The following is a 25,428-nucleotide window of genomic DNA, read 5'->3' on the forward strand; positions in this document are numbered from 1 at the left end:
TTTTTTTTTAAAAGGTGTCAATCTCAAAACGATTAAAAATTTAAATAAATCGTAATTAAAGAAAAAATTTCTCCGTGCATTTTTTTTTTGTCACTTTTGATGCGTAGATAAACGTATCGAGGGGTTCTAGACCCGTTGGTATAAACCGATGTACTTACATCAAAACTTGATGGTGGATGTATCGGTACTATACCTTTGTAGTCGGTCGGGAGACCTTTATCTTCAACTATGACGTCATACTGAAGCTATGTCATTTTAGAGCGTAGATATGTGTACTGTGACGTACGCTTCCCCTTGTTTCATATCGATGTACCTACCCAAAACTTGTAGGTGGGGGGTCGGTTGTATATATTTGTAATCGCTAGAGCGAATTTATTTTTAACTATACCGTCAAGGTAAAGGTATGACGTCTTTATCTTCCCATCATAATCGAGGCCCTGGGCCGGAATTTTAAACGCTATCTTCATCGGTATATATCGAGACGGTATAAAATAAAATAGATATTTATGCACGTAAATGTGTATATTTGTATGAAAATGTAAGATTTCTTCGTCGGTAACCTGTAACTGAACATGTTGAAGAAAAAAAAATGTGCAATATATGCATATTCTATTTTTCATACAGAAAGCTTAATTTTAATTGTTGATAAAATTGAAGATAAATGCTAACTTCCCATTGGAATACGGGCCCGAATGTTTCAGTAAAATGCAGTTTAAATAAATTTGCGTCCAGCTAAAGTGATATTTATGCAATCGATCAGGTTACGTTGAAGGATTTCAATCGATAAAAAGACACTGATTACTCAGTAAGCGTACTTAGACTTGAATAATAGATGTCGTGTGATTTACATTAATTATTGATTAAATGCCTACTCTACGAGACACGAAATAACACGGCCAAACTAAAAGGAAGCTCTGTAAAATTAGCTACTTATTTTAAAACATCATTATTCAAATACGATTTTTTTCAGAGGATCTTATAAATTCACTATGACCATTCAATATATTATTCCGCCCGTATATAACACTTCTCTCTCTCTCTTTTCCACATCCGCTCCTAAGTGGAGCATGTGGATATCACCAGTTGCCTCCAGCAGACCCTATCGCCAGCCAGCATTTTCGCCTCCTCCCATGTCAATCCAGCGCCCCTTAATTCCGCCGAATAAAGTCGAAAGATCGTCATCGACGGCCTTCCAGGACGGCGTGAGCCCGCAGGCTTAAAGAAGAGGCAACTTGGGTTGAGGTTCTCCTGAGACATGCGCAGCACGTGTTCAAACCAGGTCCTCCGCCGCATCCTCAAGCCTCTGTGCATTATTATTGTAGCTAACGCGCTACCGGCGTCGTGTTGTGGTTCCGCTGCAGTCACTAACGCACACGTCCCGATCCACTGGTTGTAAGGCAGCGGAGGCTAGGCGATCGTGTCTAACTCGTCGGGGCCGGAGATGTCCTCAGAAGGGCCTCTTACTTCAGGTTGAAGTTGCCGGTTCGCCGTGGTCAGGAATCCGTAGGGAGAGAAGTCCAAAATCCAAGTCCAGGGTGAAGCGAAGGTGTCAAGCGAAGTGAAGTAGAATCGAGTAGAAAGCCGGGTCGGGGAGAAGCGAGTAGAGATGAGTAAAAGCCAAACGTCAGAGAAGAAGTGTCATTTATTTTCATTTGTACACGTTATATACCGTTCGCGCTACGTGCCCCACCATTCACCCCGCCGAGCGGGTCTAGCCGTCGTATGCCGCGCGGAGAGAGAGAGAGCGATAGAGAAGGCCGCACGCCCGCTCCATCTGTCTCCCTCCCTCCACGTATATAGGCACTACCCCCTCCAGCTCTCACGGCATTCTTGCGGCGGCAACGCAGCGCGAAACGATGCACATTCAAAAATATACTTAAAACTAATTTATAACTAAATGCCTATTCTAAATGTCTCGGTATGGAAAAGGCCACCCCCGAAAGTGACAAATACTAGTCTTTATTGGAGGGGCAGCTCATTTCTAACACATACCGAGATCCCTAAGTCTAAACATTTTAATATAGCGCAGTGGCGGTCCCTACAAGGGCCGCTTTTCGTTTGACGTCCGTAACAATTATAGAGAGGCTGATCAAGGTCGGGACAGGATTGTTGGACATAATCTTAGTCTTTTTTGTATTAATATTAAGACCCAGACAAATTGAGTTTTCCTGCATATAACACTTACTACTTATGTAATAGTAATAATGATAATCATAGTTTATTAACAAAAATAACAATTACTTTATCTACTACATACACACTTAGGTAATAGATTTTTCTGGATCATGTCTAGTCTGCCTAACTAGGTACGACCTGTTTTAAGGCAGACATTTTTATGCAAAAATAAATAATAACATTACTACCTACTAGTTAATTTACTAGTTATACAATATTAATTTATTGTTTAAGAATGTATTTTGAGTCAATTTTCCGATTTTACTCGACCTTAATCCAGTAACCATTTTTTTACAAATTTATTAAATCGAATCCGGGTCATGGTTTTGCAATATTTGGGTAACATATTGAATATTTTGGGGCCCAGAAACCTGAAATTTCTTTGCCCGAATTCAGATTTTGCGATAGACCCCGTGACCCATCTTCTAGTTTGACTTCTGGTAGTGTGGGAGTGTTCCTATTGGAATTTGATAGAATAATTTGTTTTCACAAACATTATTATTTTTAAAATATAAAATAGCCTTATATCTAAGATCTCAAATTCCTCAAATAACTTGATGCTGGGGTGGGGTTACCTAAAGGGCTTTTTTAAATAATATTTTTGTTTTCTAAAATAATGTTAATATTATCAAGTTCTGCCAGTACGTATGTACGTATTTAAATAAATCAAAATCGTAAATCAATTATCAATTATAATATCATCTTTATTTATTTTAATTTTCACAAATAGAATCGATTATTTACCGTAACAAATTGGTTCCTTAGAACAGGCATTGCCAAAATAGAAACCGACAGATCCAAAAATAAATTAGCTACATCACACCACTTCGCCTGTTTGACGTATTCTTGACATAATATGATAGCAATCAATTTTGTACATTTATGTATGAAAAAACAGAGTATGAAAAAAAAAGATATATTATTTGTGTTAAATTAATGTAATTATCCGTAAAGATTATTAATAAATAAATTTCAAATAAATAAAAAATATAAATATATATTGTATGGTACATGATTGGCATAATGGTCTCGTTGATTGGTTAAATAAGTTAATCTATGACCCATCCAAAAAGTAAATTCCTTCAGTTTGACAAATGCCATTTAATAGCATTACAAGTGCTACACTTCAGAATTGTTGACTTTATTACTAGATAACGCTTATAATTCAGTAGTTATCGCGTGATATTATCTCTCAAGCAAACATTGTACAAGTTTGAGAGATAAGCCTAATGTTTGTACTCATTACTTGTTTACAATTTATCCCTGTCATTTATTTTTTTATTGTTAAGATATATAAAACTCGAAAATACATGGTTTTCAGGGCATACCGCGAAACTTCAGAAAAACATATTTTTTTTGTACTTTTAAAAATATCATTATTTTTTTGGAAAATCGCATAAAAAAAAACAATTAATTGGTTTACAACCTTTAACATCATTATCATCATTCCCTTTTCGCACCTAATGGTACATAGGCCACTGCATTGGTACACCAATCGCAGCGCATCTTAATATATTGTTGCTATATGAAGGTAAGATGATCAGTATTACGCTTCAGGTACCAGTCTAGGGACTATGAAATATTCTAGTGTGAAAACACCGTTGTAAATAAATATTTTATATTAACCATGTCGGGAATCAAACCCGAGACTTCTGGCATGGTAGACAAACGAGCTGACCATCACACCACGAGGCACCTTTAACATACTGTCTGTAAAAACTACCTCGAGTCACTGTGTGGTAATCTAAGGCTACTTTAGGTTAACCTCAGGTAACTCGATGTTAAGAAATGATCATCGTGTGATCACCGTCTCTTTTAATCTTGTTGAAATTATAGGTGTCTTGCTTAGTGATCCAATTAGATTACACCTCCTTCTCCTAAATGAATCCAAACGAGCCCCAATCTACCCCAACTTGATTTCCATTTTCTAATTGTAAGTTATTTACAACTTGTTGAAAATGGCCACCAAAATTGAAATTTTGGGTAAATTATAAGAACGCTAATATTTGTATAAATATTTTTTGAAATATATATTTTTTAATTCCAAAATTTTTAAGAAACAAAGAAAGTAGGGTTTCGTGTCATGACTCATTATCCTCAGTGCCTAGTACCCTAACGCCATATAATCCACGCCCTCTTTTAACTTAATGGTTTTCTTTTTTTATTGATAATCTAAAATCATTAATACTAGTATAAAACGGGGAAGTAATTAATTAATTTTCCTAATGGTGGTGACATCAACCAATCACGATGAGTTCCCATTATGTATGTCAAATTACCTGAGTTTGTTCAAGGAATGTGGACGTAACATGGAATGAGAATTTTTAACACACTAGAATTGAAATAAACCCATCCCATGTAATTAAGCACCCTTGATAAAAAAAGTACGCTTTTGTGTGTGAATATTATTGCATTAGTCGTGTATATAGTTATTTTGTCGTATGAAATATACGTAGGCAACATTTAATTTTTTTTAAAGATGTTCCGTAGAATTGAAACATTAGCTGACTAAAAATACTCCAAAAAGATCTTGATACTTAAAGTACTTGGTGTGATCTAAATGATATCTACCTAAATGTACAAACATGTTACAAAATTACATTTACAATGAAAAGAATAACAAAAAATATAATTTACATTATTAATAATATAAGCATTATTTCAGTTAACACGATTCGAGATCTACGAATTACTCTTGACTCACTCTTTACATTTTCCTCTCATTTTAATAATATCAACAAAAAAGCCCTAAAGATGTTAGGATTCATATACAGAATATTTATTTATTTTTATTTAATTTTAAAACACGCCCGAGGGGCATTTACAAAAAATATACAGGTAAGTACAAACATAGTAAGTAATTATTTAAAAGATAAAAACGCTTTTTTGTATACATGTAGAAACAATAAAAAGCATACTGCCATGCAAAATAAAAAGTGAAACTTTACATAGTAAAAAAGAAAAAGAAAATATACATAAATATAAGAAAAGTAATTGAATAAAAAACCAAATTGTAAATAACTTGTAAATAATTTAAACAAAAATATATATATACCTATACGTATAAAAAAAATGGTATTAGCAAATTATTGTTAAAAACAAATTATAAAAATTAGTTTACAGTAAGTATATATAAGCTAATAACATAATATCTGGTACACAAAAATATTTGATACATTAATTTCAGAAAATGATAATAATAAATAATAATACAAATCAAAATCAGAGAAAAAGTTGTATGAAAAAGAAAGTTTTATTACGACATTAATAATTCGTTTCAAACAGTGCATTTAAGAACGTTTTAAAATGGATAACTGTCGTATTAAAAATGTCTATATCACAAGTAAATTTGTTGGCTAAGGAATGTAAACGCGGAATAGGAGAGTGTCGTGTATAGTTAGTACCTACGTATGTACTCGTAGTTGCAAACAACTCCGTACTTAAAAAAACCTTTTAAATATGTATCATCGATACTTTGTTTGTACAATTATTTTATTTATTATTTTTAATGTTTACAATATTATGTCTCTACTCTTTTATTTGAATCTTAATAACAAAAATGTTTGGGCACCCGATGACAAACTATTATTTAATGTAAAATAAATATAAAACAACTTGTAATGAATATTTTTTAATTATACATTCTTCTTCTTCTTCTTATGGTTCCTCTCCCCGATGGAGGTTGGAAATCATCATTGCGATTCTTACTTTATTGGCAGCTGCTCTGAACAAGGACTGAGTGCTGCAATGGAACCAGTCGCGCAAGTTTTTAAGCCAAGAGATGCGCCTTCTACCTGCACTGCGCCTCCCTTCAATCTTTCCCTGTAGAATGACTTGTAAAATTTTATATTTTTCGCCTCTCATCACATGCCCAAAGTACTCAAGTTTTCTTTTCTTTATAGTCTTCAGTACCTCTTTATCTTTTTCCATCCGTCGGAGAACATCATCGTTTCGGACTCTATCCACCCAGGAGATTTTCAATATCCTCCTGTAGCACCACATTTCAAAGGCTTCGATCTTTTTTGAAGTGTTTTGGGTGAGTGTCCACGTTTCGACGCCGTAAAAAAGTACCGAGAAGACGTAACATCGAGTAATGCGCATTCGGAGGTCTAAATTAAAGTCTCTACTGCAAAGAAGGTCACGCATCCTGAAAAAGCAGTCTCGCGCCACCTCTATTCTGACTTTGATCTCTTGCGAGTGATCCCATTTATCATTCAGCCAGCATCCTAAATATTTATATTGATGAACTTGCTCAATAAACTGCGCTCCAAGTTTTAAAGTCATTGGGAAAGTTTGTGGCTTTTTCCGAATAACCATACTTTTAGTCTTGGAAATATTCATCTCTAGCCCTTTATTCAAACTTGCCGTGTAAACTTTGTCCAATAATAGTTGCAGGCTTTCCATACTATCTGCTAGAAGGACAGTATCATCCGCGTATCGGATATTGTTCATAATTTGTCCATTTATGCTAATGCCGTTTGTTAATTATACATTAAATATTTTTTTTATTTTTTTTTATTAATAATTTTCATAAAAAGTACATATTTTTGTAAAATTCTAAACATATCTACTTTAACACATCTAGTAAATGTTATCACTGTAACTCTCCAATAAAAGAAACTAACTCTTGTGCTTGGAGAGTGACTTACACCGTTTTAGCTGTTTATTTACAAGAGTTTATATAATTTTAAATACGAGTACATGAGAAAGAAAAATAAAAACGTAGGATATATAAAGAAAAAACATAAAACAATCATTCATTTATACTAATTAAAATTGAATGTTGTTTTTACACGTGTTAAAAAAAATTCTTTAGATTAACTTTAAATTTATTTATTGATGTATTATTTAAATAAATATAAATATAAAAGAACTTTGTTTTTAACCACGTATTTTTCTTTTCTACCGACCGGTTTTAAAGCTACACAAGATTCTTTATCTGGTATAGTTTATCGGGAAAAATATGTTTTAATGCTTTACGTTTTTTCATTTTTTTTTTTAATATTGTAATAACGTGTGTATTTTATTATTGAACAATATTTTATACATTGTCTTATCTGTTGTATTTTAATCGATCTTAAAATAAATTCCTGTGTCATTAATTTTGATTTATGCACAATCTCTCCAAATTGTACAAGATAATAAATACTTTATTTAGTTTCTCATTTAATAATAATACTTAATAATAATACTCATCATAATAAACATTTTTTCGACTTTTCGACGATTTGATAAAATCCATCAGTTTTAATTTACCTTCTAGCCAATGAGGCGTCATATTCCATTTAAGTATATTGGCTGACTCAGAACTAATGCAGATATATTTTTTTTGTTTCCAAGACCCCCACATTTAAAAAAAAAACAATTTAAAAAGGAACTTGATAAAATATTTTTCTGCATATTATTCATATTTATTATACAGGATGTTCTTTAAACCCTGTCACGTCCGAAACCAGGATGATCAGTATGGGCAAGAAGACATATTAATTAAAAAAAAAAAAATATTAAAAAAAAACAAATGGTTGCTAACTTCTGCAGGGGAGAAGCGAGGGGGGCGCGGTCGCGCGGTTGATGGTGTATCAGACTCCCCCCTCCCCCTTCCCCCTCCTCGTTTCTCCCCTGCAGAAGTAAGCAACAATTTGATTTTGTTAAATATTTTATTTTTTAAGATTTTAGTCTTTATAAAAATTTATTTCAGCGTGCCAATATGTCTTCTTGCTCATACTGATCATAGTCGTTTCGGTATATGTCGTTTTGTAAAAATTCTAGCTTGTAATAAAAAATAGAAAACAACTTTGTTTTTAACCCTTATTTTTTATTTTTCTACCGAACGGTTTCATAAGCTTCTTTATAAAGGTATAATTAACTAATGAATTCTATCCTATTTTATTTTAACAGTGATTACTAAATATTACATCGATACATATGGAGCTAATGATTATGATAAAATTATAAATAAACTTATCAATGAAACTTCTTGGTTTAGTTTTACTTTTTATTATTTTGACCAACGAGCGCTTTCGCCTAAGTAGGCATCCTCAAGACTGGTCTCGTTGGTCAAAATAATAAAAAGTAAAACTAAACCAAGAAGTTTCATTGATAAGTTTACTTATAATTTTATCATAACTATGGAGTTTTATCAAGAAATATCAACAAAAAACATCAATATTACATATGGAGGTAATAAGTCAAGTCTTTTTGTCATGTTGTTCTTTTTAAGATAATGAAGTTTGTGTAACTTTGAAACTGGTCGGTAGAAAAACGAAAATAAACCGTGGTTGTTTTATATTTATTTTATAATAATGAATAACTACAAAGTTAGAGCTTCAAATTTTTATACGGAAAGTCTATATAAAATATATTTAAGGTTCATACTGTAGACACTCTTTATAAAATAAATTCCATTTTACAAATATATAAAAAATAAAAGAATTTGAGATAAATAAGTCACTCAGATACCAACATAATATTAAAATTCCTAAATTCCATACAAGTCATGGTCAAAATAGCTTTGTCTTCAAAGGTGTAAAAAAAAATAATAATCTTCCCAATGAACTAAAAACTATTAAAAATAATATATCAATAAATAAATTTAAAGTTAATCTAAAGAAATTTTTTGAACTCGTGTAAAAACAACATTAAATTTTAATTAGTATGAATGTATTAATGTTTTATGTTTTTTTTTTATATATCCTATGTTTTTATTTTTCTTTCTCATGTAATCGTATTTAAAATTATATAAACTCTTATAAATAAGCAACTAAAACAGTGCAAGTCACTCTCCAAGCACAAGAGTTAGTTTATTTTATTGGAGAGTTACAGTGATAACATTTACTAGATGTGTAAATGTAGATATGTTTAGAATTTTACAAAAAACATGTACTTTTTATGTCTATTTAGAATACCGTGAATGAAAATTTGATATGTTTTTATTACAAAAGTGATTAGAAGGTAGGCAGTTTCTATATTATTGATTGATTTGGTGTTTATTTTGTAGAACTCCATATTTATAAATTTATAATATAAAATCAGTGTTTGATTTCTTATATTATAAGTTTCTTTATTATGTATACCGCACCCGTCACACGAATCTATCTCTTTTCCATGTACCCACAGTTCGCACCAACTATGCTCAGAACTCTCCCCTGATTCGCTTGACGCGTAATTATAATTTATTTTTCAATAACATAGACATATTTAATTACAGTAAACTCACTTTTAAAACCAAAATTAAAAAACTATTATTTGAAAAAAATTATGTTTCGTTATAAAAAAAAAAATATTTAAACTTTTACATTATAATTTTAAATTGTTTCTATTCACTCATATCAAATACACACTTACCCTGTCCTTAAACCTACCCTCACACCCATATACAATCACACACATATTCACATACCTACCAAAACCACACTCCACTTTTTTACACACGCATCCTCACACACAAAAAAAAACTCGCACACATGCACTTCTATAAATTATATTTAACTGAACTGGATTTTTATAATTGTATTTATGTGAAAAACTGATTTGGCTTTATTTTATGTTTTTTTTATTATGTTGTGTATATTTCTTTGTATTGCTGTTGTTTTTCTTAATAAACAAAATAAATAAATAAATGTATTAATAATTTATAAACGTAAATTCTAAATATTAGTCATATTCAAAGCATATGAATTAACTTTGTGGTCAAACATTGTGAAATGTTAATAAATGATTGTATATAACCATTTATCGACTAATCTAGGTCTACTGGTTTTGAGACGTACCGTCTCTTTGTCAGAACACCAATTAAACTAATATGTAAATCCGATTGTACACCTTCACTATAGTAGTTGGACGAACATATAAAACCGACGCGCTGATACGACACGTGCTTTTAGTAGCTAACACTAACACGCACTGATTACTATTTATGAAAATGTTTGACGTTGTGAGATGAATAGTTGAAAAAAAGCGGTGGGAAGAAGGAAGCAGCTAGTAAACTCGTGCTCCTTCGTGGACTCGCGGCTCCCATGTACTCGTGAATGGGAATCGAACCCGGGACTTATAGCATGGTAGGCGAGTACGCCAACTGTTAAACTATGACGCCGACTCACCCACACGCGATTTCCTTCTTCATGGTTTTTACCTGAGAGTAGCCATCGAGTCGAAATCACTCTTCCAGGTTTCTGGTTCTATTTCAGACGCAGAACTGTATACTTAATCCGCCTGGATGCAGACACCGAGACACCGACATCTTTTTCACTCTTTACGTTTGTAAAGCGTTTGCTTTAATATTTTTTTACATTTGCATATTTTTTCACACGCCTTTATCACGAGTTTCCCGTATTGACAACAGATGTCGCTAATGCCGCGACAGTGGTTTGTTTCTCGGCTGAATACCTTTACAGTACTTGTTTATACAGGGTGTTCGGCAGAACGTTGAACTTACGAAAATGGGGAGTAGGTGGGGTCATTTGCTACCTACTCAGCCCCAAAGATTTGACCTAGGCCCCAAGATTTTTTTTATATGATTTTTTTTTATTTTTAAATTTGGAATTTCGTAACTTTCATACCTTTAGCTCCTATCACTTATTTTTTATGGGCAGATCTGATTTTTTTATATTTAAAAAAAAAATCTTAATAGTTGATAGGTCCTTTTAAAATTGATATTTGTTTCATGGTATTGGTTGAAACACAGTTATGGACCCTCAAACATGAAAAAATAGTTTCAAAAACATTTGAAGCTCAACTTCGCGTTGCATTTAAAAAAAACTGAAAGTGATGGAAGACTTCTGATTGTTTAAAAACATATCTTAAGTATGAGCTTTCTAACGGTGTGTAGTTTGTTTTGATATCTTTTTTGGAACAACTTAGTATTTTATTTATTTATTTATTTATTTATATTTTATTTTATTTTATTAACATAAACGGCAAATCTGCCTTTTACAAATATTTATAATATTAACATATTTGGCTTAATATTTTTTTTTTCAAAAACATGAATATTAAAAACAAGATCTAAAAAAAAAAAATCACACCAAAAATTATACAAGACTTATATTAAAAAAAATAACCTAAAAAATATACAGCATATTCAGTAGAAAGTTTAAATAATAAAACATTACACAGTAAAACAACAAGAAAATCATAAGTACTGTGCACAGCTAGGCAAAGTGAACAAAAATTGTATATGAAATGCATGAATAAATAAATATAATTACCATTCACCATCTTTGAAAAAGTTCAAAAGGTTTGTTCTAAAGGAACAATACCCTACACTAAATATATCAGATACGTGGGAATAACTATTGCCGATTTCATGAAGTCTGTTCAATACGGCATTACAAGTATACACTGTCCGTGAATTGTTGCTACAGAATGGTGGCACCCGTCTAGTCATTCTTCCAGGCACCCTGAAGTTGATGAGATATAACAGGTCAGGGCAATCCCATATGAAATTTTCAATTTTGACTAAATTTAAAAGGTCTATAATATTTCTTCTATCGTTAAGTTTTAACAAATTTAATGTGTTCAGTAAAAAATCGTAATTTAAAAATTCTCGACTGATTTTAAGTTTAAATTTTATATACCTACCTTAAGATTTTTTTTTTTACTTTTTCCAGAGAATTTTGGAGAACTTTATTGAACAAGCACCCTCATGACAGTTAATCCTGTATGATTTTTTAATATTGCGTATGTGCCGTATATAAATTGGTAGTATTTTCAACTGTGGACGAGAAAAAAAATATTTTACAGTCATTAATTCAATATATATACTAAAATTAATCGGGTTTCTGGCGCAAATTGGTAAATGAACACAGAGGTTTCTTCATAACTGTCATCATCTTTGCTTCAAAATTAAATATAAATATTTCGTTTTTTATAAAAACAAAAAATAATATTTTATACTTGAATTTATTTAAAATAAAACACTTAGTAAATTTACCACACAAGAGTTTAATACATTAAAACACGACTAGTTTCGGGTAATCAGTATTACCCATCCTCAGGTGTAAATTTTATTTTAAATAAATTCAAAATGTTTTTCCACAAAGTAAATGCTGAAACAATAAATCATACATTTTATACTGTTCAATTTATAGTTTTATTTAAATTATAAATTTGTGATGAGCTTTTAAATTTTAAGTGCAATATCTCTCAACTACTTTAATGCTAATTACCAACTTGTGCCAGAAACCCGACGAATTATTCTCCTTAATATTTTGAGTTCGTCCAAATGTTCGTAGACAGGTAACCGTTTTTTCAGTAATTAATATAATCCTTGGTTTATTTTGAAAATATGTAGATATCTATATGTAAATATCTCTTAAGAACGTCGAAATAAATCCGACCTTCTAGTCCTACTTAAAATTCTCAACTCACTCTTTGATGCGTCTGAACTACTGAGCTTAATAAAATTAAATCCCAACTAGAAACCTCAGGCTAAACTTACTCTTTCATACCGATAGCCATAGAACTAACTATGGTTTTCATTCTCCTGTGCCCATAATTTTTCGGTCTGCCAACATACCAGTCTTGATTTCTTTGATAACAAGTTGTCTTTTTTCAAACGATCACTGAATCAAATTCAATTATAAATATCCGTGTCCCGCTTCCACTCCCACCAAGTCTACTTTATACCATTGTGTCTTTCTACTTTCCTTTACAATATTTTTTATGTATAATTATGTCCTTTAAAATGACCATTGGGCGTATATATAAATAAATAAACAGATTTTTTTTTTACTAACTAACGTTTTTTTTGCACCCCAACAGTCTAGAAGGCCCGCACCAACAGACCTCATTGTGTTCTCACCGGGAATCGAACCCAAAATCTGCCGTTCGTGAGTCAAGTGTCTTAGCCATTACATCACGGAGGCCGCCTTTATGTTGTTTTAATATAAGCATTTTTTGAAAAATGTTTTTTTAAAGATATCTGACGATATCTATCACACACTATCCATACCTTTGTGGATTTTTTATGTGATAGTGCATTTTGTTTTTGTAAAATTTATTCTAAAAAGCAAAAAATAAATTAAAATGCCGCAGTTTACTTTCTTAACAGATACGATAAAATTCTTAAGGAAGTAAATAAGTAAGTCTAACAGTAAAAATGATTGGTTTAAAAATAAATAATAAATGGGTAAAAGGTAAACGCAGATTTCATTTTTCATAATTTTTAATTCATATTTAGCCTTCAAAAATTTCAATGCTCACCGGTTTCGTTACTCTTGTTTGGAAATAAGGCACATATTTCAGAAACATCCTACGCTCTTTTTATCCTTTATTACTATGACTTTCGGAACTCATAAAATGAAATTAATAATTGCCTTCTAAATACTGGTATTGCGTATAAGTGATCATTGGAGAAAATACATGAGAAAAAAAAACGTGTAGCCTGTGGACATACTGAATTGATTGCATTGCACGGATCTCTTTTTGTAATAGATACTTTGTTATGTTGGTATAAAACATGAGTTAATTTGTACATTAATTATTACTTTATTAGTATTCAGAACGTTGCCAACTTTTTTTCAGCATATCTGCCAATTTCTCTCCAATCATTATGGAGGGTGCGTTCGTATGAGCTGTAATTGATTTCGGAATTATGCTCGTATCTGCAACTCTCAATCTTTTTATTCCGTGCACCCTCAACTCGTTATCCACAACGGCTTCAGGATCTGTTTTTGGACCCATTTTGCAAGTTCCTACTTGATGATGCAGCGTAGCAGACAAAGTTCTCACTGCGCAAGCCCAGTATTCGTCCGTACCAAATTTATGCTGTGTGCACGTTGGAAAATGTTTTTTATGCAATTTGCTATTATATTTTTGAAACCCTTTTGTTTCTGATAACTTGATGACGAATTTTATCGCTTCAACGAAGGTATCTAAGTCCCGTTTATCCGAGAAGTAATTATAATAAAATTTGGGCCAGTGGAAAGGGTTTTTGTCTTTGAGTTTTAAATACCCTTTTGATTTTGGATGCAAGATCATTGGGAAAATGCTCCAAGTTGGTTTCTCCGTGATATCTCTGTAAACATATTGGTAGAATCCTTCGTCTATTTTCATTCCTTTATGAACGGCGCCCGATGCATCACCAGTTATTCCACTTGGTATAAATATTAGCTCCATATCCGGATAATTTTCTGTTTCTTCGGAAACATTTGTCTTGATGTATCCGAGTCCTTCAACAACGCCAGGAAGACTGAACGGTCCATTGCCGAATTTGAGCCAGTTTACGACGTTGGGTGAATTTAGCACGGTAGTTTCTACAATAGAGCACCTAGAGCAGTTAGTAGTAAATATGAGGCCCACGAAACTGACGTGGTCATACATGTTCTTTCCTACTTGTAAATCTTCGACAAGCGGGATTCCCAGCTCTTCCAATTCTTGTTTGGGTCCTACTCCAGAAAGCATTAACAATTGCGGGGAAGACAAAGCTCCTGCTGATATAATAATCTCTTTTCTAGCTTTGACTTTGTGCCGTATTCTATTTCTGACGTACTGTACCGAGGTTGCGGTTTTAGTTGTTTTATTGATATGTATTTTGGTGACCCTGCTAAACGGCAGTATGTGCAAATTGGGTCGATATTTAAAAGGGTGTAGAAAGGCTCTCGCTGCACTGTGTCTCCGACCATTCTGCATTTGGCTTTGTATCCTCGAAAAGCTGTTAGTTTCTCCGTCATTGTAATCACCTAATTTGTATCCCAGGTCTACTGCGCCCTGCAGAAACTCATCAACTAACTTAGTTCTGTAATAAACGAATTTCATGTTAGATCTACATTTTATGACTTAAATAAAATACAGTTTAGGGTGCAAAGTGTAGTTTTTACTTAAGCTTCATTTATGGTCTAACAAAAAATTATATTCAAATCGATGGATGCTCAAGATATTCTTTCTCAAATTAGCATCAACGTTTCAAATTGCACTAACACTTTATTTGCTGTGGGAAACTAAAGATCCAATGCTGACTTATTTCCACCAAGACCAAGACTGCTTAGACTCAACAACGAACTAACCAAAGACAGCTCGGTTGATGTGGTCTTACAGCACAGACAGTTCTACAAAAAAGGAATCATTAGCTCACTTTTTGTAAGATGAAACTAACCGACAAGAAAATTTCTTCTCTCTGGAAAAATGGCTTCATTTTTGTACATGTTTGTTGTTTAAAGTTAAATATGATTTTGAACATATTTTCTATGTTTTATTTATTCCCTATCTAGCTAGATAAATGCCTATCAACCACGAAGTTGCCTGCCTAGGCGAAAGGGCTCGTTGGTCAAATTTAACAAAGTAAAACTTAACCTATAGATCTTAAAATATAGCTCGATTAAAATGACAGCTGCCAAATGCATGTCACTAGTGATGGGAAATTACTGATCACTGATCGTGTACCGATCAACTCTATTTTATCAGTTTTTTCATGCAAACATGAGACTGTGTTTCCAAAAATTGATATAAAAACGCAAAAACAAGCCTATTAGAGTGTGTTTAAAACAATAACTAAATAAAATAAGTAATTAAACACTTTTTTCATGAACAAAAAAAAAGAATTATCTTTTATTTGATCAATTTATCTCATCTCTAACATTTTTGCAAAATGATGTAACCTTTTAAGAACGTCGTTTATTATTAGGTTTATTTTAGTTTTTTTTAGTTTTAAAGCTGATTTTATATATTTATGTCGATTTACATGTCAAGCATTTTATAAAAAAAAATTAACATGCCAGGTACGATTGATTTTTTATGTTTCAATATAAATCACTCCTTAGACGTTACTACAAAGTTATGTCGCCACTTTAGCTGACAACTGTCATTCTAATCAAGCCTTATTCTAAGGACTTTAAGAATTTTATTGATATTTTTATAAAAATCATTAATTCGGGAGTTTTATCAAGAAATATCTACTAAACAACATTGATATTATGAATTAATTTTGAAAAACTAGTTTAATAATCCATATGGGTAAATTGAATCAACCTGTCGATTGGTTTAAAATCAAGCAAATAAAATGAAAAAAAAATACCTGAATGGTGGGTGTTCAACTGCCATTAGCCCATCTCTGTTGTGATTATTTGTAAATTCCAATCCACCCAAGTTCTTAGCTCTCTCAGATTTTAAGTAATATGGCAGAACTTCATCATAAGACCTGAAATCGTAAACGTAAGTTAGGATACACCGCTCTGAATTTACGTACCTGTATTTTAGTAATAATTAAGTCCGATATTGTTTCTCTCACCATCCCGGGTTCCCTGCAGCAGCTATCCTATCCCAGTCCAGCCTGTGTCCTCTGGTATAAATCATGTAATTGATCACCGAACTGCCACCGACTGCTTTTCCCCTTGGCCAATTGCACTGTTGGTTTTCCATTCCTGAACCAAAATATAAATGGAATCTATACGAGCGAAATCAATTTTTTTGCTCGGGATAAAGTGGCTGCTTGGTTTCACTTAAAATCATGTAATTAAAAATAATAGTTTAATCCACGTTTTTATTAAAACGATAAAAATAACGGCAATTACTTCTGAGTTTGAAAACTGAATAATCATGGGAATATCACTGATACCTACCAAAAAGCGATTCAATAATGCAAATTACGTAAGCTTTCGCAAGCAGAGCTTTTAAAGTAATGCTAAAAATATTATTTGATTTTGTTAACGTTTTGCCAATTAACAAACAGTGTCAGTATAAGATAATGACAGATCATTTCCTCGATTGCAATTTTAAAACCAAAATAAACCACCAGATCATGACCCGACAAGTATCGGCACAGCAGCTGATGGTACCACGACAGAAAAACTACTATGGTGACAGAACAATGTGTAGTGTAGTACCAAAACTGTACAATTTAATACCAGCTAAAATTCGTGAAGAAAAAAACCTAATTTCATTTTAAAAAAATAGTCAAAAAATTATTAAACAGCAAGTGAAACTTAAGTGTATAAATATATTTTATTCTTCAATTATTATTAAACTATGTACTTCCTTATAAATTTTTTAAAAAAATGTGATCTAACCCGCAGACAAGCTTCGGCTTTGCGGGAACAAAAATACAATTATGTATGTTACTTATTTGTTTAAAAGAATAAAACTTAAAAAAAAAAAACAAACTAATCTGATGTTATTAAATTTAAAAAGTTACTATAATAGATTCAGGCTTTTATCATTTGTCATACAAGTAATTACAGTTTTGACTACCATTCGTGTTTGCAATATGATCATTAGGATGAATGACAGTATTCGACAAATGTCATCCATATAATTTGCCAAACTTACATTAAAAGGACAGTGAAAGTAGTAGAGTAAAGTTCAATTAAAATCGCGATATGTGAAATTGAAAATTAAAAATATTAACTTGTTTATTGGAAAAAAAACATTGCTTTTTTGTATGAGTGAAACCGATAGGAAGACCTACGGTTTAAAAAAGGTTTCGGGTATGTGGAGGGAGTACTTTCAAGCTTTCGCAAGTTTTTACAGTTTAAAGCGCCTTCTAAAAATTACTTGTCTTGCTCATTTGGCAAACAAACAACAAGCCATCCACCGTTTCTCCGCAGGGGTAGGCAGAGAAGTCAGTGCGCCATATCTTTGGATACATGCTTCGCTTCCTCTACATTCATGCATCTTCTCTAGCACGCGCGTGGATTTTTCCGACTTTTGACATATCCGTTTTCAGTTATTTGTTGGATTTGGTCATTTAATGTCTTTTTTGGTCTTCCTTGTTTGCTGCATTCAACATTCGCATCGTAAATATTTTTTTGCCGTTCTTTCGCAATCCATTCGCTCTACATGTCAAAACCAAAGCAGAACTCCTTCCTTGATTTCGACCTTCACAGATCTCGACATTTGTGCACCTACCGTGCATAGTTTCAACACACATTCGCCTGAGAGATCGCATTTCGACAGCATTCAGCCTACTTTCATCATTGTTTTTCGATTCCATACTTGGCTCCATTCTCATCGTCTAAATTCGCCTCCTGCGGCTAACATGTTGGCATTACTTACCCAAACATATTCCCGGTTCTTTCTCCATCTTATACCCCCAGTTGTAGTCCGTGCTCTGGAAGTAGGCAGCCAGGAGGGGGACGTCTGTCAGTAGAGACTCTGGTCCGCCTGCCTCCAGCAGCAGGACACTCCATCTTCCGTCTTCAGAGAGTCTGTTGGCCAGGACGCAGCCGGCTGGCCCAGCACCCACAATGACAAAATCGTACTCCTTGCTGGGCTCGAAAACACCTAGAATAAAGAAGAAAAATACTTTAAATATTCACTGTATTGTAAAAAATATTCATGAATCTGCAATGGTGAATTATATTTTAGACACGTTAATAGCACAGAGAAAATGGCATTTCTAAGAAGAAAACTAGTGACGTCACGCGCGGAGTAATTAAAGAATTACAAAACTTTAGAACACAGTAGTGACATAATACGACACATAAAATTTATTTTATAAAAATCTGTATTTGTTTGATAGTCCGTTAAAAAAATAGTTATTTCCGTTTTAGTGCTGCAGAACAGCGTCTATTTAATATTTTTAAATACATATTACTATTTGTTACCCACTAAGTCTAAAGACATCTCAGTGGGACATATTATTTAAAAGATTTTTTATTTTAATATTATCAATCTGGGAAGAGTTACACAAATAAAGGATTTGGGGATAGTTTTTGACGAAAAATTGACATTTATTCCTCACATTGATACCATCACTAATAAGGCGATGAAATGTCTTGGATATTTGCAGCGAACTGTAAAGGATTTTAATTCCATCACTACCCTCAAAGTGCTATTTACTGCCTTAGTTAGAAGTAATTTAGAATTCAATTCAACAATTTGGTCACCTTATTACAATGTTCATATTTTAAAGTTAGAAAGAGTACAACGTAAATCCCTTAGATTCAACAATTACAAACTTAATATACCCACTGAAAATATTGATTACGATAATTTATTATGTACACTAAATATGTCACCTCTTTGTAAAAGAAGAATCATAAATGATTTATTAAATTTATATAAAATAGCAAATGGCGTATTGGACGTCACTAGTGTTATCAGCTTAAAAGTACCTGTTCGAAATACTCGGCAGCTAACGTTATTTTTTTAATCTCCTGGCAGTCACAATTATTGTTACAATTCACCAATACCTAGACTACACCGGCTAGGTAACGAGTATGGTGAAGTTGATATATTTCGTCTGTCTTTATATAAATATAGGTTAAGTATTCAAAAGGTTATAAATTAATTTGTATAAAATTTCTTAATATTGTTCTTTATTTACTATTTTTTTTTCTCATGTATCTCTATAATAATGTATAAACTTATATGTATGTATATGTATGTGTGTATGTTTTCATATGTAAATTTATTAAATATTTTTTATGTACCCATTACCTATGTTGGTACATTTCCTTATTTTTAATTATTATTGTATCTTTTAGCTTTTCTTATGTTATCTTTAATTTTAACTAAATCTGCATACTTATGTTTCATAGCTGCACTTGAATGTAATTTATAATATATGTAAAAGCCCGTAGGGCGTGTAAATTAATAAAATAATGTAATATTTATAATTTTTATTTTTGTATCGTTTGCACTGCATTAGTATACAAATCGCGGCTTATCTTCATCATTTGTGTTACATGAAGGTAAAAACATCAGTCTTACGTTTCAGGTGCCAGTGCATGAAATATTCCTGTGTAAAAAAACCTTTAAAAAAAAAATTATAAATATTTATTTATTTTATTTGGGATTTTTAAAGCTATTACATTAACAAAATAAGTAGAAATATATTAACAATACTAGAGCCAATTAAAAAAATCCACTGTAAATCTAATGACACATAATATATAAGAAAAGAGTTTGCGTAATTGTATGTGTGTGACGTTTGTATTCATGTGTATGTGAATGTGTGTATGCCTGAATGAATGAGGGAGAGGGTACATGTGCGTGCGGGAATGAATGAGGGAGAGGGTGCGTGTGTGTGGGTGCGTAAGTATAAAAAATATTTTTTTAAAACTCGTTATTATATTAAAAATGGTACAAGAAAGATCTTGGCAAAAATATAAAATTTGAATCAAGAAATGTTATAAATTGTATTTTTTAAAAGTATGTTAAATTTCAAAACCGCATTCTGAAAAAAGAGCATTTTATTTTAAAATTTAACTAATGTCAACCATGTCGGGAATCGAACCCGAGACCTCTTGCATGGTAGACAAATGCGCTTACCACTAGACCACGAGGCTGTTATTATTACATAATTATAAAACAGCTTTGTTTTTAACCATTCATTTTTTATTTTTACTACAGTCTGGTTTTAAATCATTTCCCTTGTTAATTGTACCTAGTTGATTATATCTTTATAAAGAAGCTTGTCTAGCTTTGAAACCGGTCAGTAGTAAAAATAAGTCCTTAATAACAAAGTTGTTTTTATTTAAAATGAATAACTGCAAAATTAGTGCTTCAAATATAAATTTTATAAAAAATATAATTATGATTATGGGTAACTTATAACGTAATTTTTGTACTATTTTGTAATACGCACCTTTATATGCTTAACAGAGTGATTCTGTGAATATTGATTTCAAATTGACTTTAAATTTAAGTAAAACTTTTTCGTAAAACATTTTATTTTCTCAATTATATTTATATTTATGAATTGTTGGTTTACTGTTATTTCAACTTTATTTTTAAACGTGTTTTTTAATATAAATAATGAACTCTATTCTGTTTATTTGTTGACAATTCTTTATGTAATTCCATTTTAATTATATAATTACTTATATTTCATAATATTTACCAGTCTGAAGATGCCCAATACCAGGGTGAAAGCGATAATTGGTCAAATAAATAAGTAAAAGTGTACCATGTATTTTTAATTTATAATTTGTATTTAAATATACGTAATTATATAATAACTGAACTCTACTTGCTTGTATTTATGTATATTTTATAAAATGTATTTTTATCCTTACTTCTAAAAGGCACAAAGTTCCGTTTATTTGAATAAAATAAAAAAACAGGATACAAATTTATTGAAATGATTTGAACAGGACCATATTGTTAGTAATTTTTTAGACAAAGTGGAATTCTTGTATGAACAAATGCAGCGAATTTTGTATATTTAAGAACAGTTTTTAAAAATTGGACTAACCTGGCGGAAGAGGATAATTGTCCCTCAAAGCGTCGAACAAATCAGCTCCAATTGGATGATAATTAACCGCTGGACTCATCCTCATCATTTCGAAGATCTGCGCAGAAATGTGAGTGAAGAGTAGTCTCTTATGTCTGTTATTTGCCTGTCCATCATCAGCACCTTCAACGGAAGAACCACTTGAAGACGAAGATACATTATTTTTGTTTACGACTTCGAAACTCGCGGAAGCATTTTTCAAACACGCGATCAAATATGCTGCGAAAATCACAAATTTTATACACCCCATTTTAGGATGCGTAAAAAAAACGTTAATTGATCGCCTGCAAAGTTGGGTTGTTTTTTATTTCTTTGATTAGACGACGCTCTTCAAGGACATTAGCTTTCATATTGATTCCTTTCAAATAAACACGCTCATTTCATATTACTGTTCTTGGATAAACCTGTTTAAAAACCTGGATGATTTTTCAGTATTACATCTCAACCCCTTTCCACGATTAACTTAATGTTTTTATGCAACATCAAAACTATTTTTTATTAAATTCGTGAATTATTTTAAGGAGCTGTTAGTATCGCGACGCGCACGCTTCAAATAACTGTCTGCACATGTTACACATTATTTTAATGTATGTTCAAACAAAAGATAACGCAATTTTGGGTTAATATCTTTAACGGTATTTTTTTCGCAGCGTTTGGGAGCGGGCAATATCGCGCAACGGGTTTTAAGACGCAAAAATTGGCTTTATTAATTTATGTTTATAATTATTTTCTTTATAATACGTAGTTTATAATGGATATCATGGATCGTACGGCAAAATTAAAATGGCAGCGGGCACGACACTTGGAGAGACAAAATGATGACCGGTGGATGCCTAGAATAATAATGTGGAGACCAGGGGCAAACGAAAGAGGTGTTGGAAGGCCACAAAAATATGGTACGACGACATTGCCTCGGTAGCCGGTTGAACATGGATGAAAAAGCGGGGGATAGAACGCAATGGAATTAGAAGATGCCTTTATACAGCAGTGGAGAGACCAAGGCTCAAGAAGAAGAAGAAGATAATTTATTTTAATTTATAGTGTTGATTCTTATTGAAAGTAGAAAGATCAGTTTTATTGATCACAACACTAAATCTGAAACTATTCTAAGGACACAAAAATCTCTGTGTTCTGTTCTATTTATTTTTCTCATTTTATATTGTAAAATGTATGCTCTACTTATATTCAGGTTCATATTGAAAATTTAAAGATATGATTAAAATATAACCCTGAATTTCTAAGCCTAATTTTTTACTTATTTTTTTTTCAGTAAAAATATCAATTTTTATCCTGTAAAAGATATCAGTCAGAAGGTACCTTATATAGCGTTCATATGTTATTTTCATATAATTAATAATAGCCCAGAAGGAGCGTAGAATCATATTTGAATACATCGGACTGTGTCCGAAAATCCCCCCACTTTCGCCGCGCGCATTCGTGAAGTCGCCGCGTAATGTTGCCAGATCACAAAAAATATAATCATATAAAAAAAATGTAATATAAATATATTTATAAAAAGCAATTTGTTAATTTTTCTAAAATTTTTTGTTTACTCGGAAACATTGATTGACACAACAGAGTAGATAAGTAAAAGGTCATTTAATAAGAGTAATTTGATCAATGAACTTTTAATTAAAAAAATAAAACAAATTTTATCCTACATAAAACGGATATTTTTATGTCATGTTAAATAATATTTGATGTTTTAAAGATTATGTCGATCAAATGTCCACCACGGCGTTGTTTAATCCGAGAGGTCCAATTTTCATTAGTTCTCATTAGAGGTCCAATTTTCATTAGCGAGCAAAATAGCGTAAACAATTTGACTACCCTTTGTTTTCTTTGACAATCTGACAGATGGAAAAATAATAAAATTTTTAGGTAATGCATTTGCTACTTACACATGAAATGTGATCCCATCCTGTTTCTTTAAGACCCCAGCAGTATTTGTACACTTTAAAACGACACAACACGGCATAGTTGAATTTAAATCGGGAGTTGCGTACTTAGCTACGTATACAAATAAACTTTTGATCAAACGTAAAACTACTCCTTAGAGTAGTTTAGTCGCCTTCAGTTCGATGCACGTATGCGGTTCCTAGACTTTTCTTAATTCGTAATTATTTTCTTCATCATTGTCATCGTCTTTTCTGCCTAGCTAATCAAATGTAAGAAATTAAAAATCATTATTATACAAATATAAAGTATATATATGTGCCAAGAATACGTGTTACTTAAACATAAATAATAAAGTATAATATATAATAAAACAAATATAAAGCAATGATATACATAAAAATATAAATAATATGTGTACCAATTATATAAAGTACTACGTTTATTAATTTACATATACTTTTCAAAAAAATCTCTCGCTACACTATTTATATGCGCAGTTATTTTTATTTTAAAATTTGTTTTACATTTTGAGTCTTTTATATTTGGCAATAAATCATTAAATATTTTTGGAGCAATTACACTGTATTGCTTTTTACCAAAGGCGGTTAGACCCACGACATGGTTTCGTCGTAACCCACACAGGTCTTTCTTTCGTGATAGGGTCTTCTAGAGACGTTAGGTGTGTCCACACGCTCAGCCTAGGAGCGGATGTGGAAAATAGGAAAAGAGGAAAAGAAGTGGAATGTTGTCAGAATTTCATTGTGGTACAAGCTTGTGCCACTAGGAAAGTATAGCAAAAAATATTTTTTACTCAAGTTAAATGTATTTTTAGTTTACAGTTATTCAAATAACTATGCAGTTTGGTTAAAAGGACATTCGTCTTTGTTTTTTTTTTCCATATAAGCGAAATTGTAAATTGTTGTTTCCCTTGATCGCTAAAGGGTTATTGTACAAAATACTGGTTTCACACATAGCGTGCGAGTTCATTGAACATCGTATCTCAGGGCCTTGTGATTTGTTGCGATTTGTTTTTTATTTTATTGATTATTATAACGGGTATGTAGTAACTGTTTGATTATGTGTAGTAGTTCTAACGAAGTTAGGGTAACGCTAGACCGCGAATAAATTGCTAGAATTCCACTCGTCCATTCGCTTTGTAGCTGTAAGACGTTGGTAATCTGGCTTTCATTTCTAAATGCTGTCAACTATCGAATTATCTCATGTCCAAATTTTGTAAATGGGGTCTAGAATTCTTACCGCCCATGCGCTCTGTTGCTGCAGGATATGTAATCTAGCTACTATTTCTGAAAATGATTTTAAAAAAACTCCATAATCAATAAAAAAATTAACATAAATTAGGGTAAGATTTCTTACCGTCCATGCGCTCTGTACCTGCAAGACGTGTTGAGACATGTATTGGGCAACGTGATTTTCACAAAAATAGCACCATTCAAATTATCTAACTGAATTAAATTTATTGCTATGAAGATTTCAATATTTTTTGGTCTTTTCTACATTTAATTATTTTATTTTTATTAATTTAGAAAAACCAAAAGATGTTATATAAACTATAAAAAATAGTACATACATCCAGTTAAAGTTTATCACAAATATAACGAGAGAACATGTTACACAGTAAAGATAAAAAATATAAGACAAGAGATTAAAAGAGCACGTAAGGTTAAGGGATGAGGAAATAAAGTGAAGGAGTGGAGGAGAGAAATTTTCATAATATAGTTGACTGATTCAAAATTTTAATATGATAATAACATAAAAATAATGAAAGGAATATATAAACATATTACACACTGAAAAATGTTTCATTTTACGGTGTTTCAAAAATTTCTTTTTGAAGTCACAAAATGTTGTATTTAAAATATCCAAATGGTGACAAAGTAAGTGAAATTTGGAGCAGCTACGATAAATAAATGAGTTTTGAATATATATTTTCTTGGGCAATGGAATAAAAAAAAAAACTTGTCGTGTTGACTTTACGGCACAGTTTATTGAAATACTCTCTAAGAGATATGGACTAATACCCGTTTGCAGAGACAAAACTTAAGGTGAGGAAAGTACATTCTAATCTCATATGCAGAGAATAACCCGAAGGTGAAGACAATAGAATGTACTTACCTCACCTTAAGGTTTGTCTCTGCATATGGGTATAAGTATCTATAAAATTG

The 25,428-nt window shown here is 31.8% G+C and overlaps 2 protein-coding genes across 2 annotated transcripts in view; one reads left to right on the top strand and one right to left on the bottom strand.

The window, feature by feature from the left end:
• The window catches only part of Flo2 (flotillin-2), a 704,941-nt gene that overhangs the window by 9,363 nt on the left and 670,150 nt on the right, over nucleotides 1-25,428 (top strand). The gene's annotated exons all lie outside the window — the stretch shown is intronic.
• On the bottom strand, nucleotides 13,327-21,900 carry LOC148277735 (glucose dehydrogenase [FAD, quinone]-like). Its single transcript, XM_088232489.1, has 5 exons — nucleotides 21,308-21,900; nucleotides 18,163-18,390; nucleotides 16,400-16,532; nucleotides 16,187-16,309; nucleotides 13,327-14,911 (listed from the first exon to the last, which is right to left on the bottom strand). The coding sequence occupies exons 1-5, from the start codon at nucleotides 21,594-21,596 to the stop codon at nucleotides 13,666-13,668; spliced, it is 2,019 nt and encodes a 672-aa protein (XP_088088615.1). The 5' UTR covers nucleotides 21,597-21,900; the 3' UTR covers nucleotides 13,327-13,665.

This window comes from Micrasema longulum, unplaced genomic scaffold, assembly GCF_059751315.1.
Source record: "Micrasema longulum isolate JH-2025_06_02 unplaced genomic scaffold, ASM5975131v1 h1tg000987l, whole genome shotgun sequence".
Lineage (NCBI taxonomy): Eukaryota > Metazoa > Arthropoda > Insecta > Trichoptera > Brachycentridae > Micrasema > Micrasema longulum.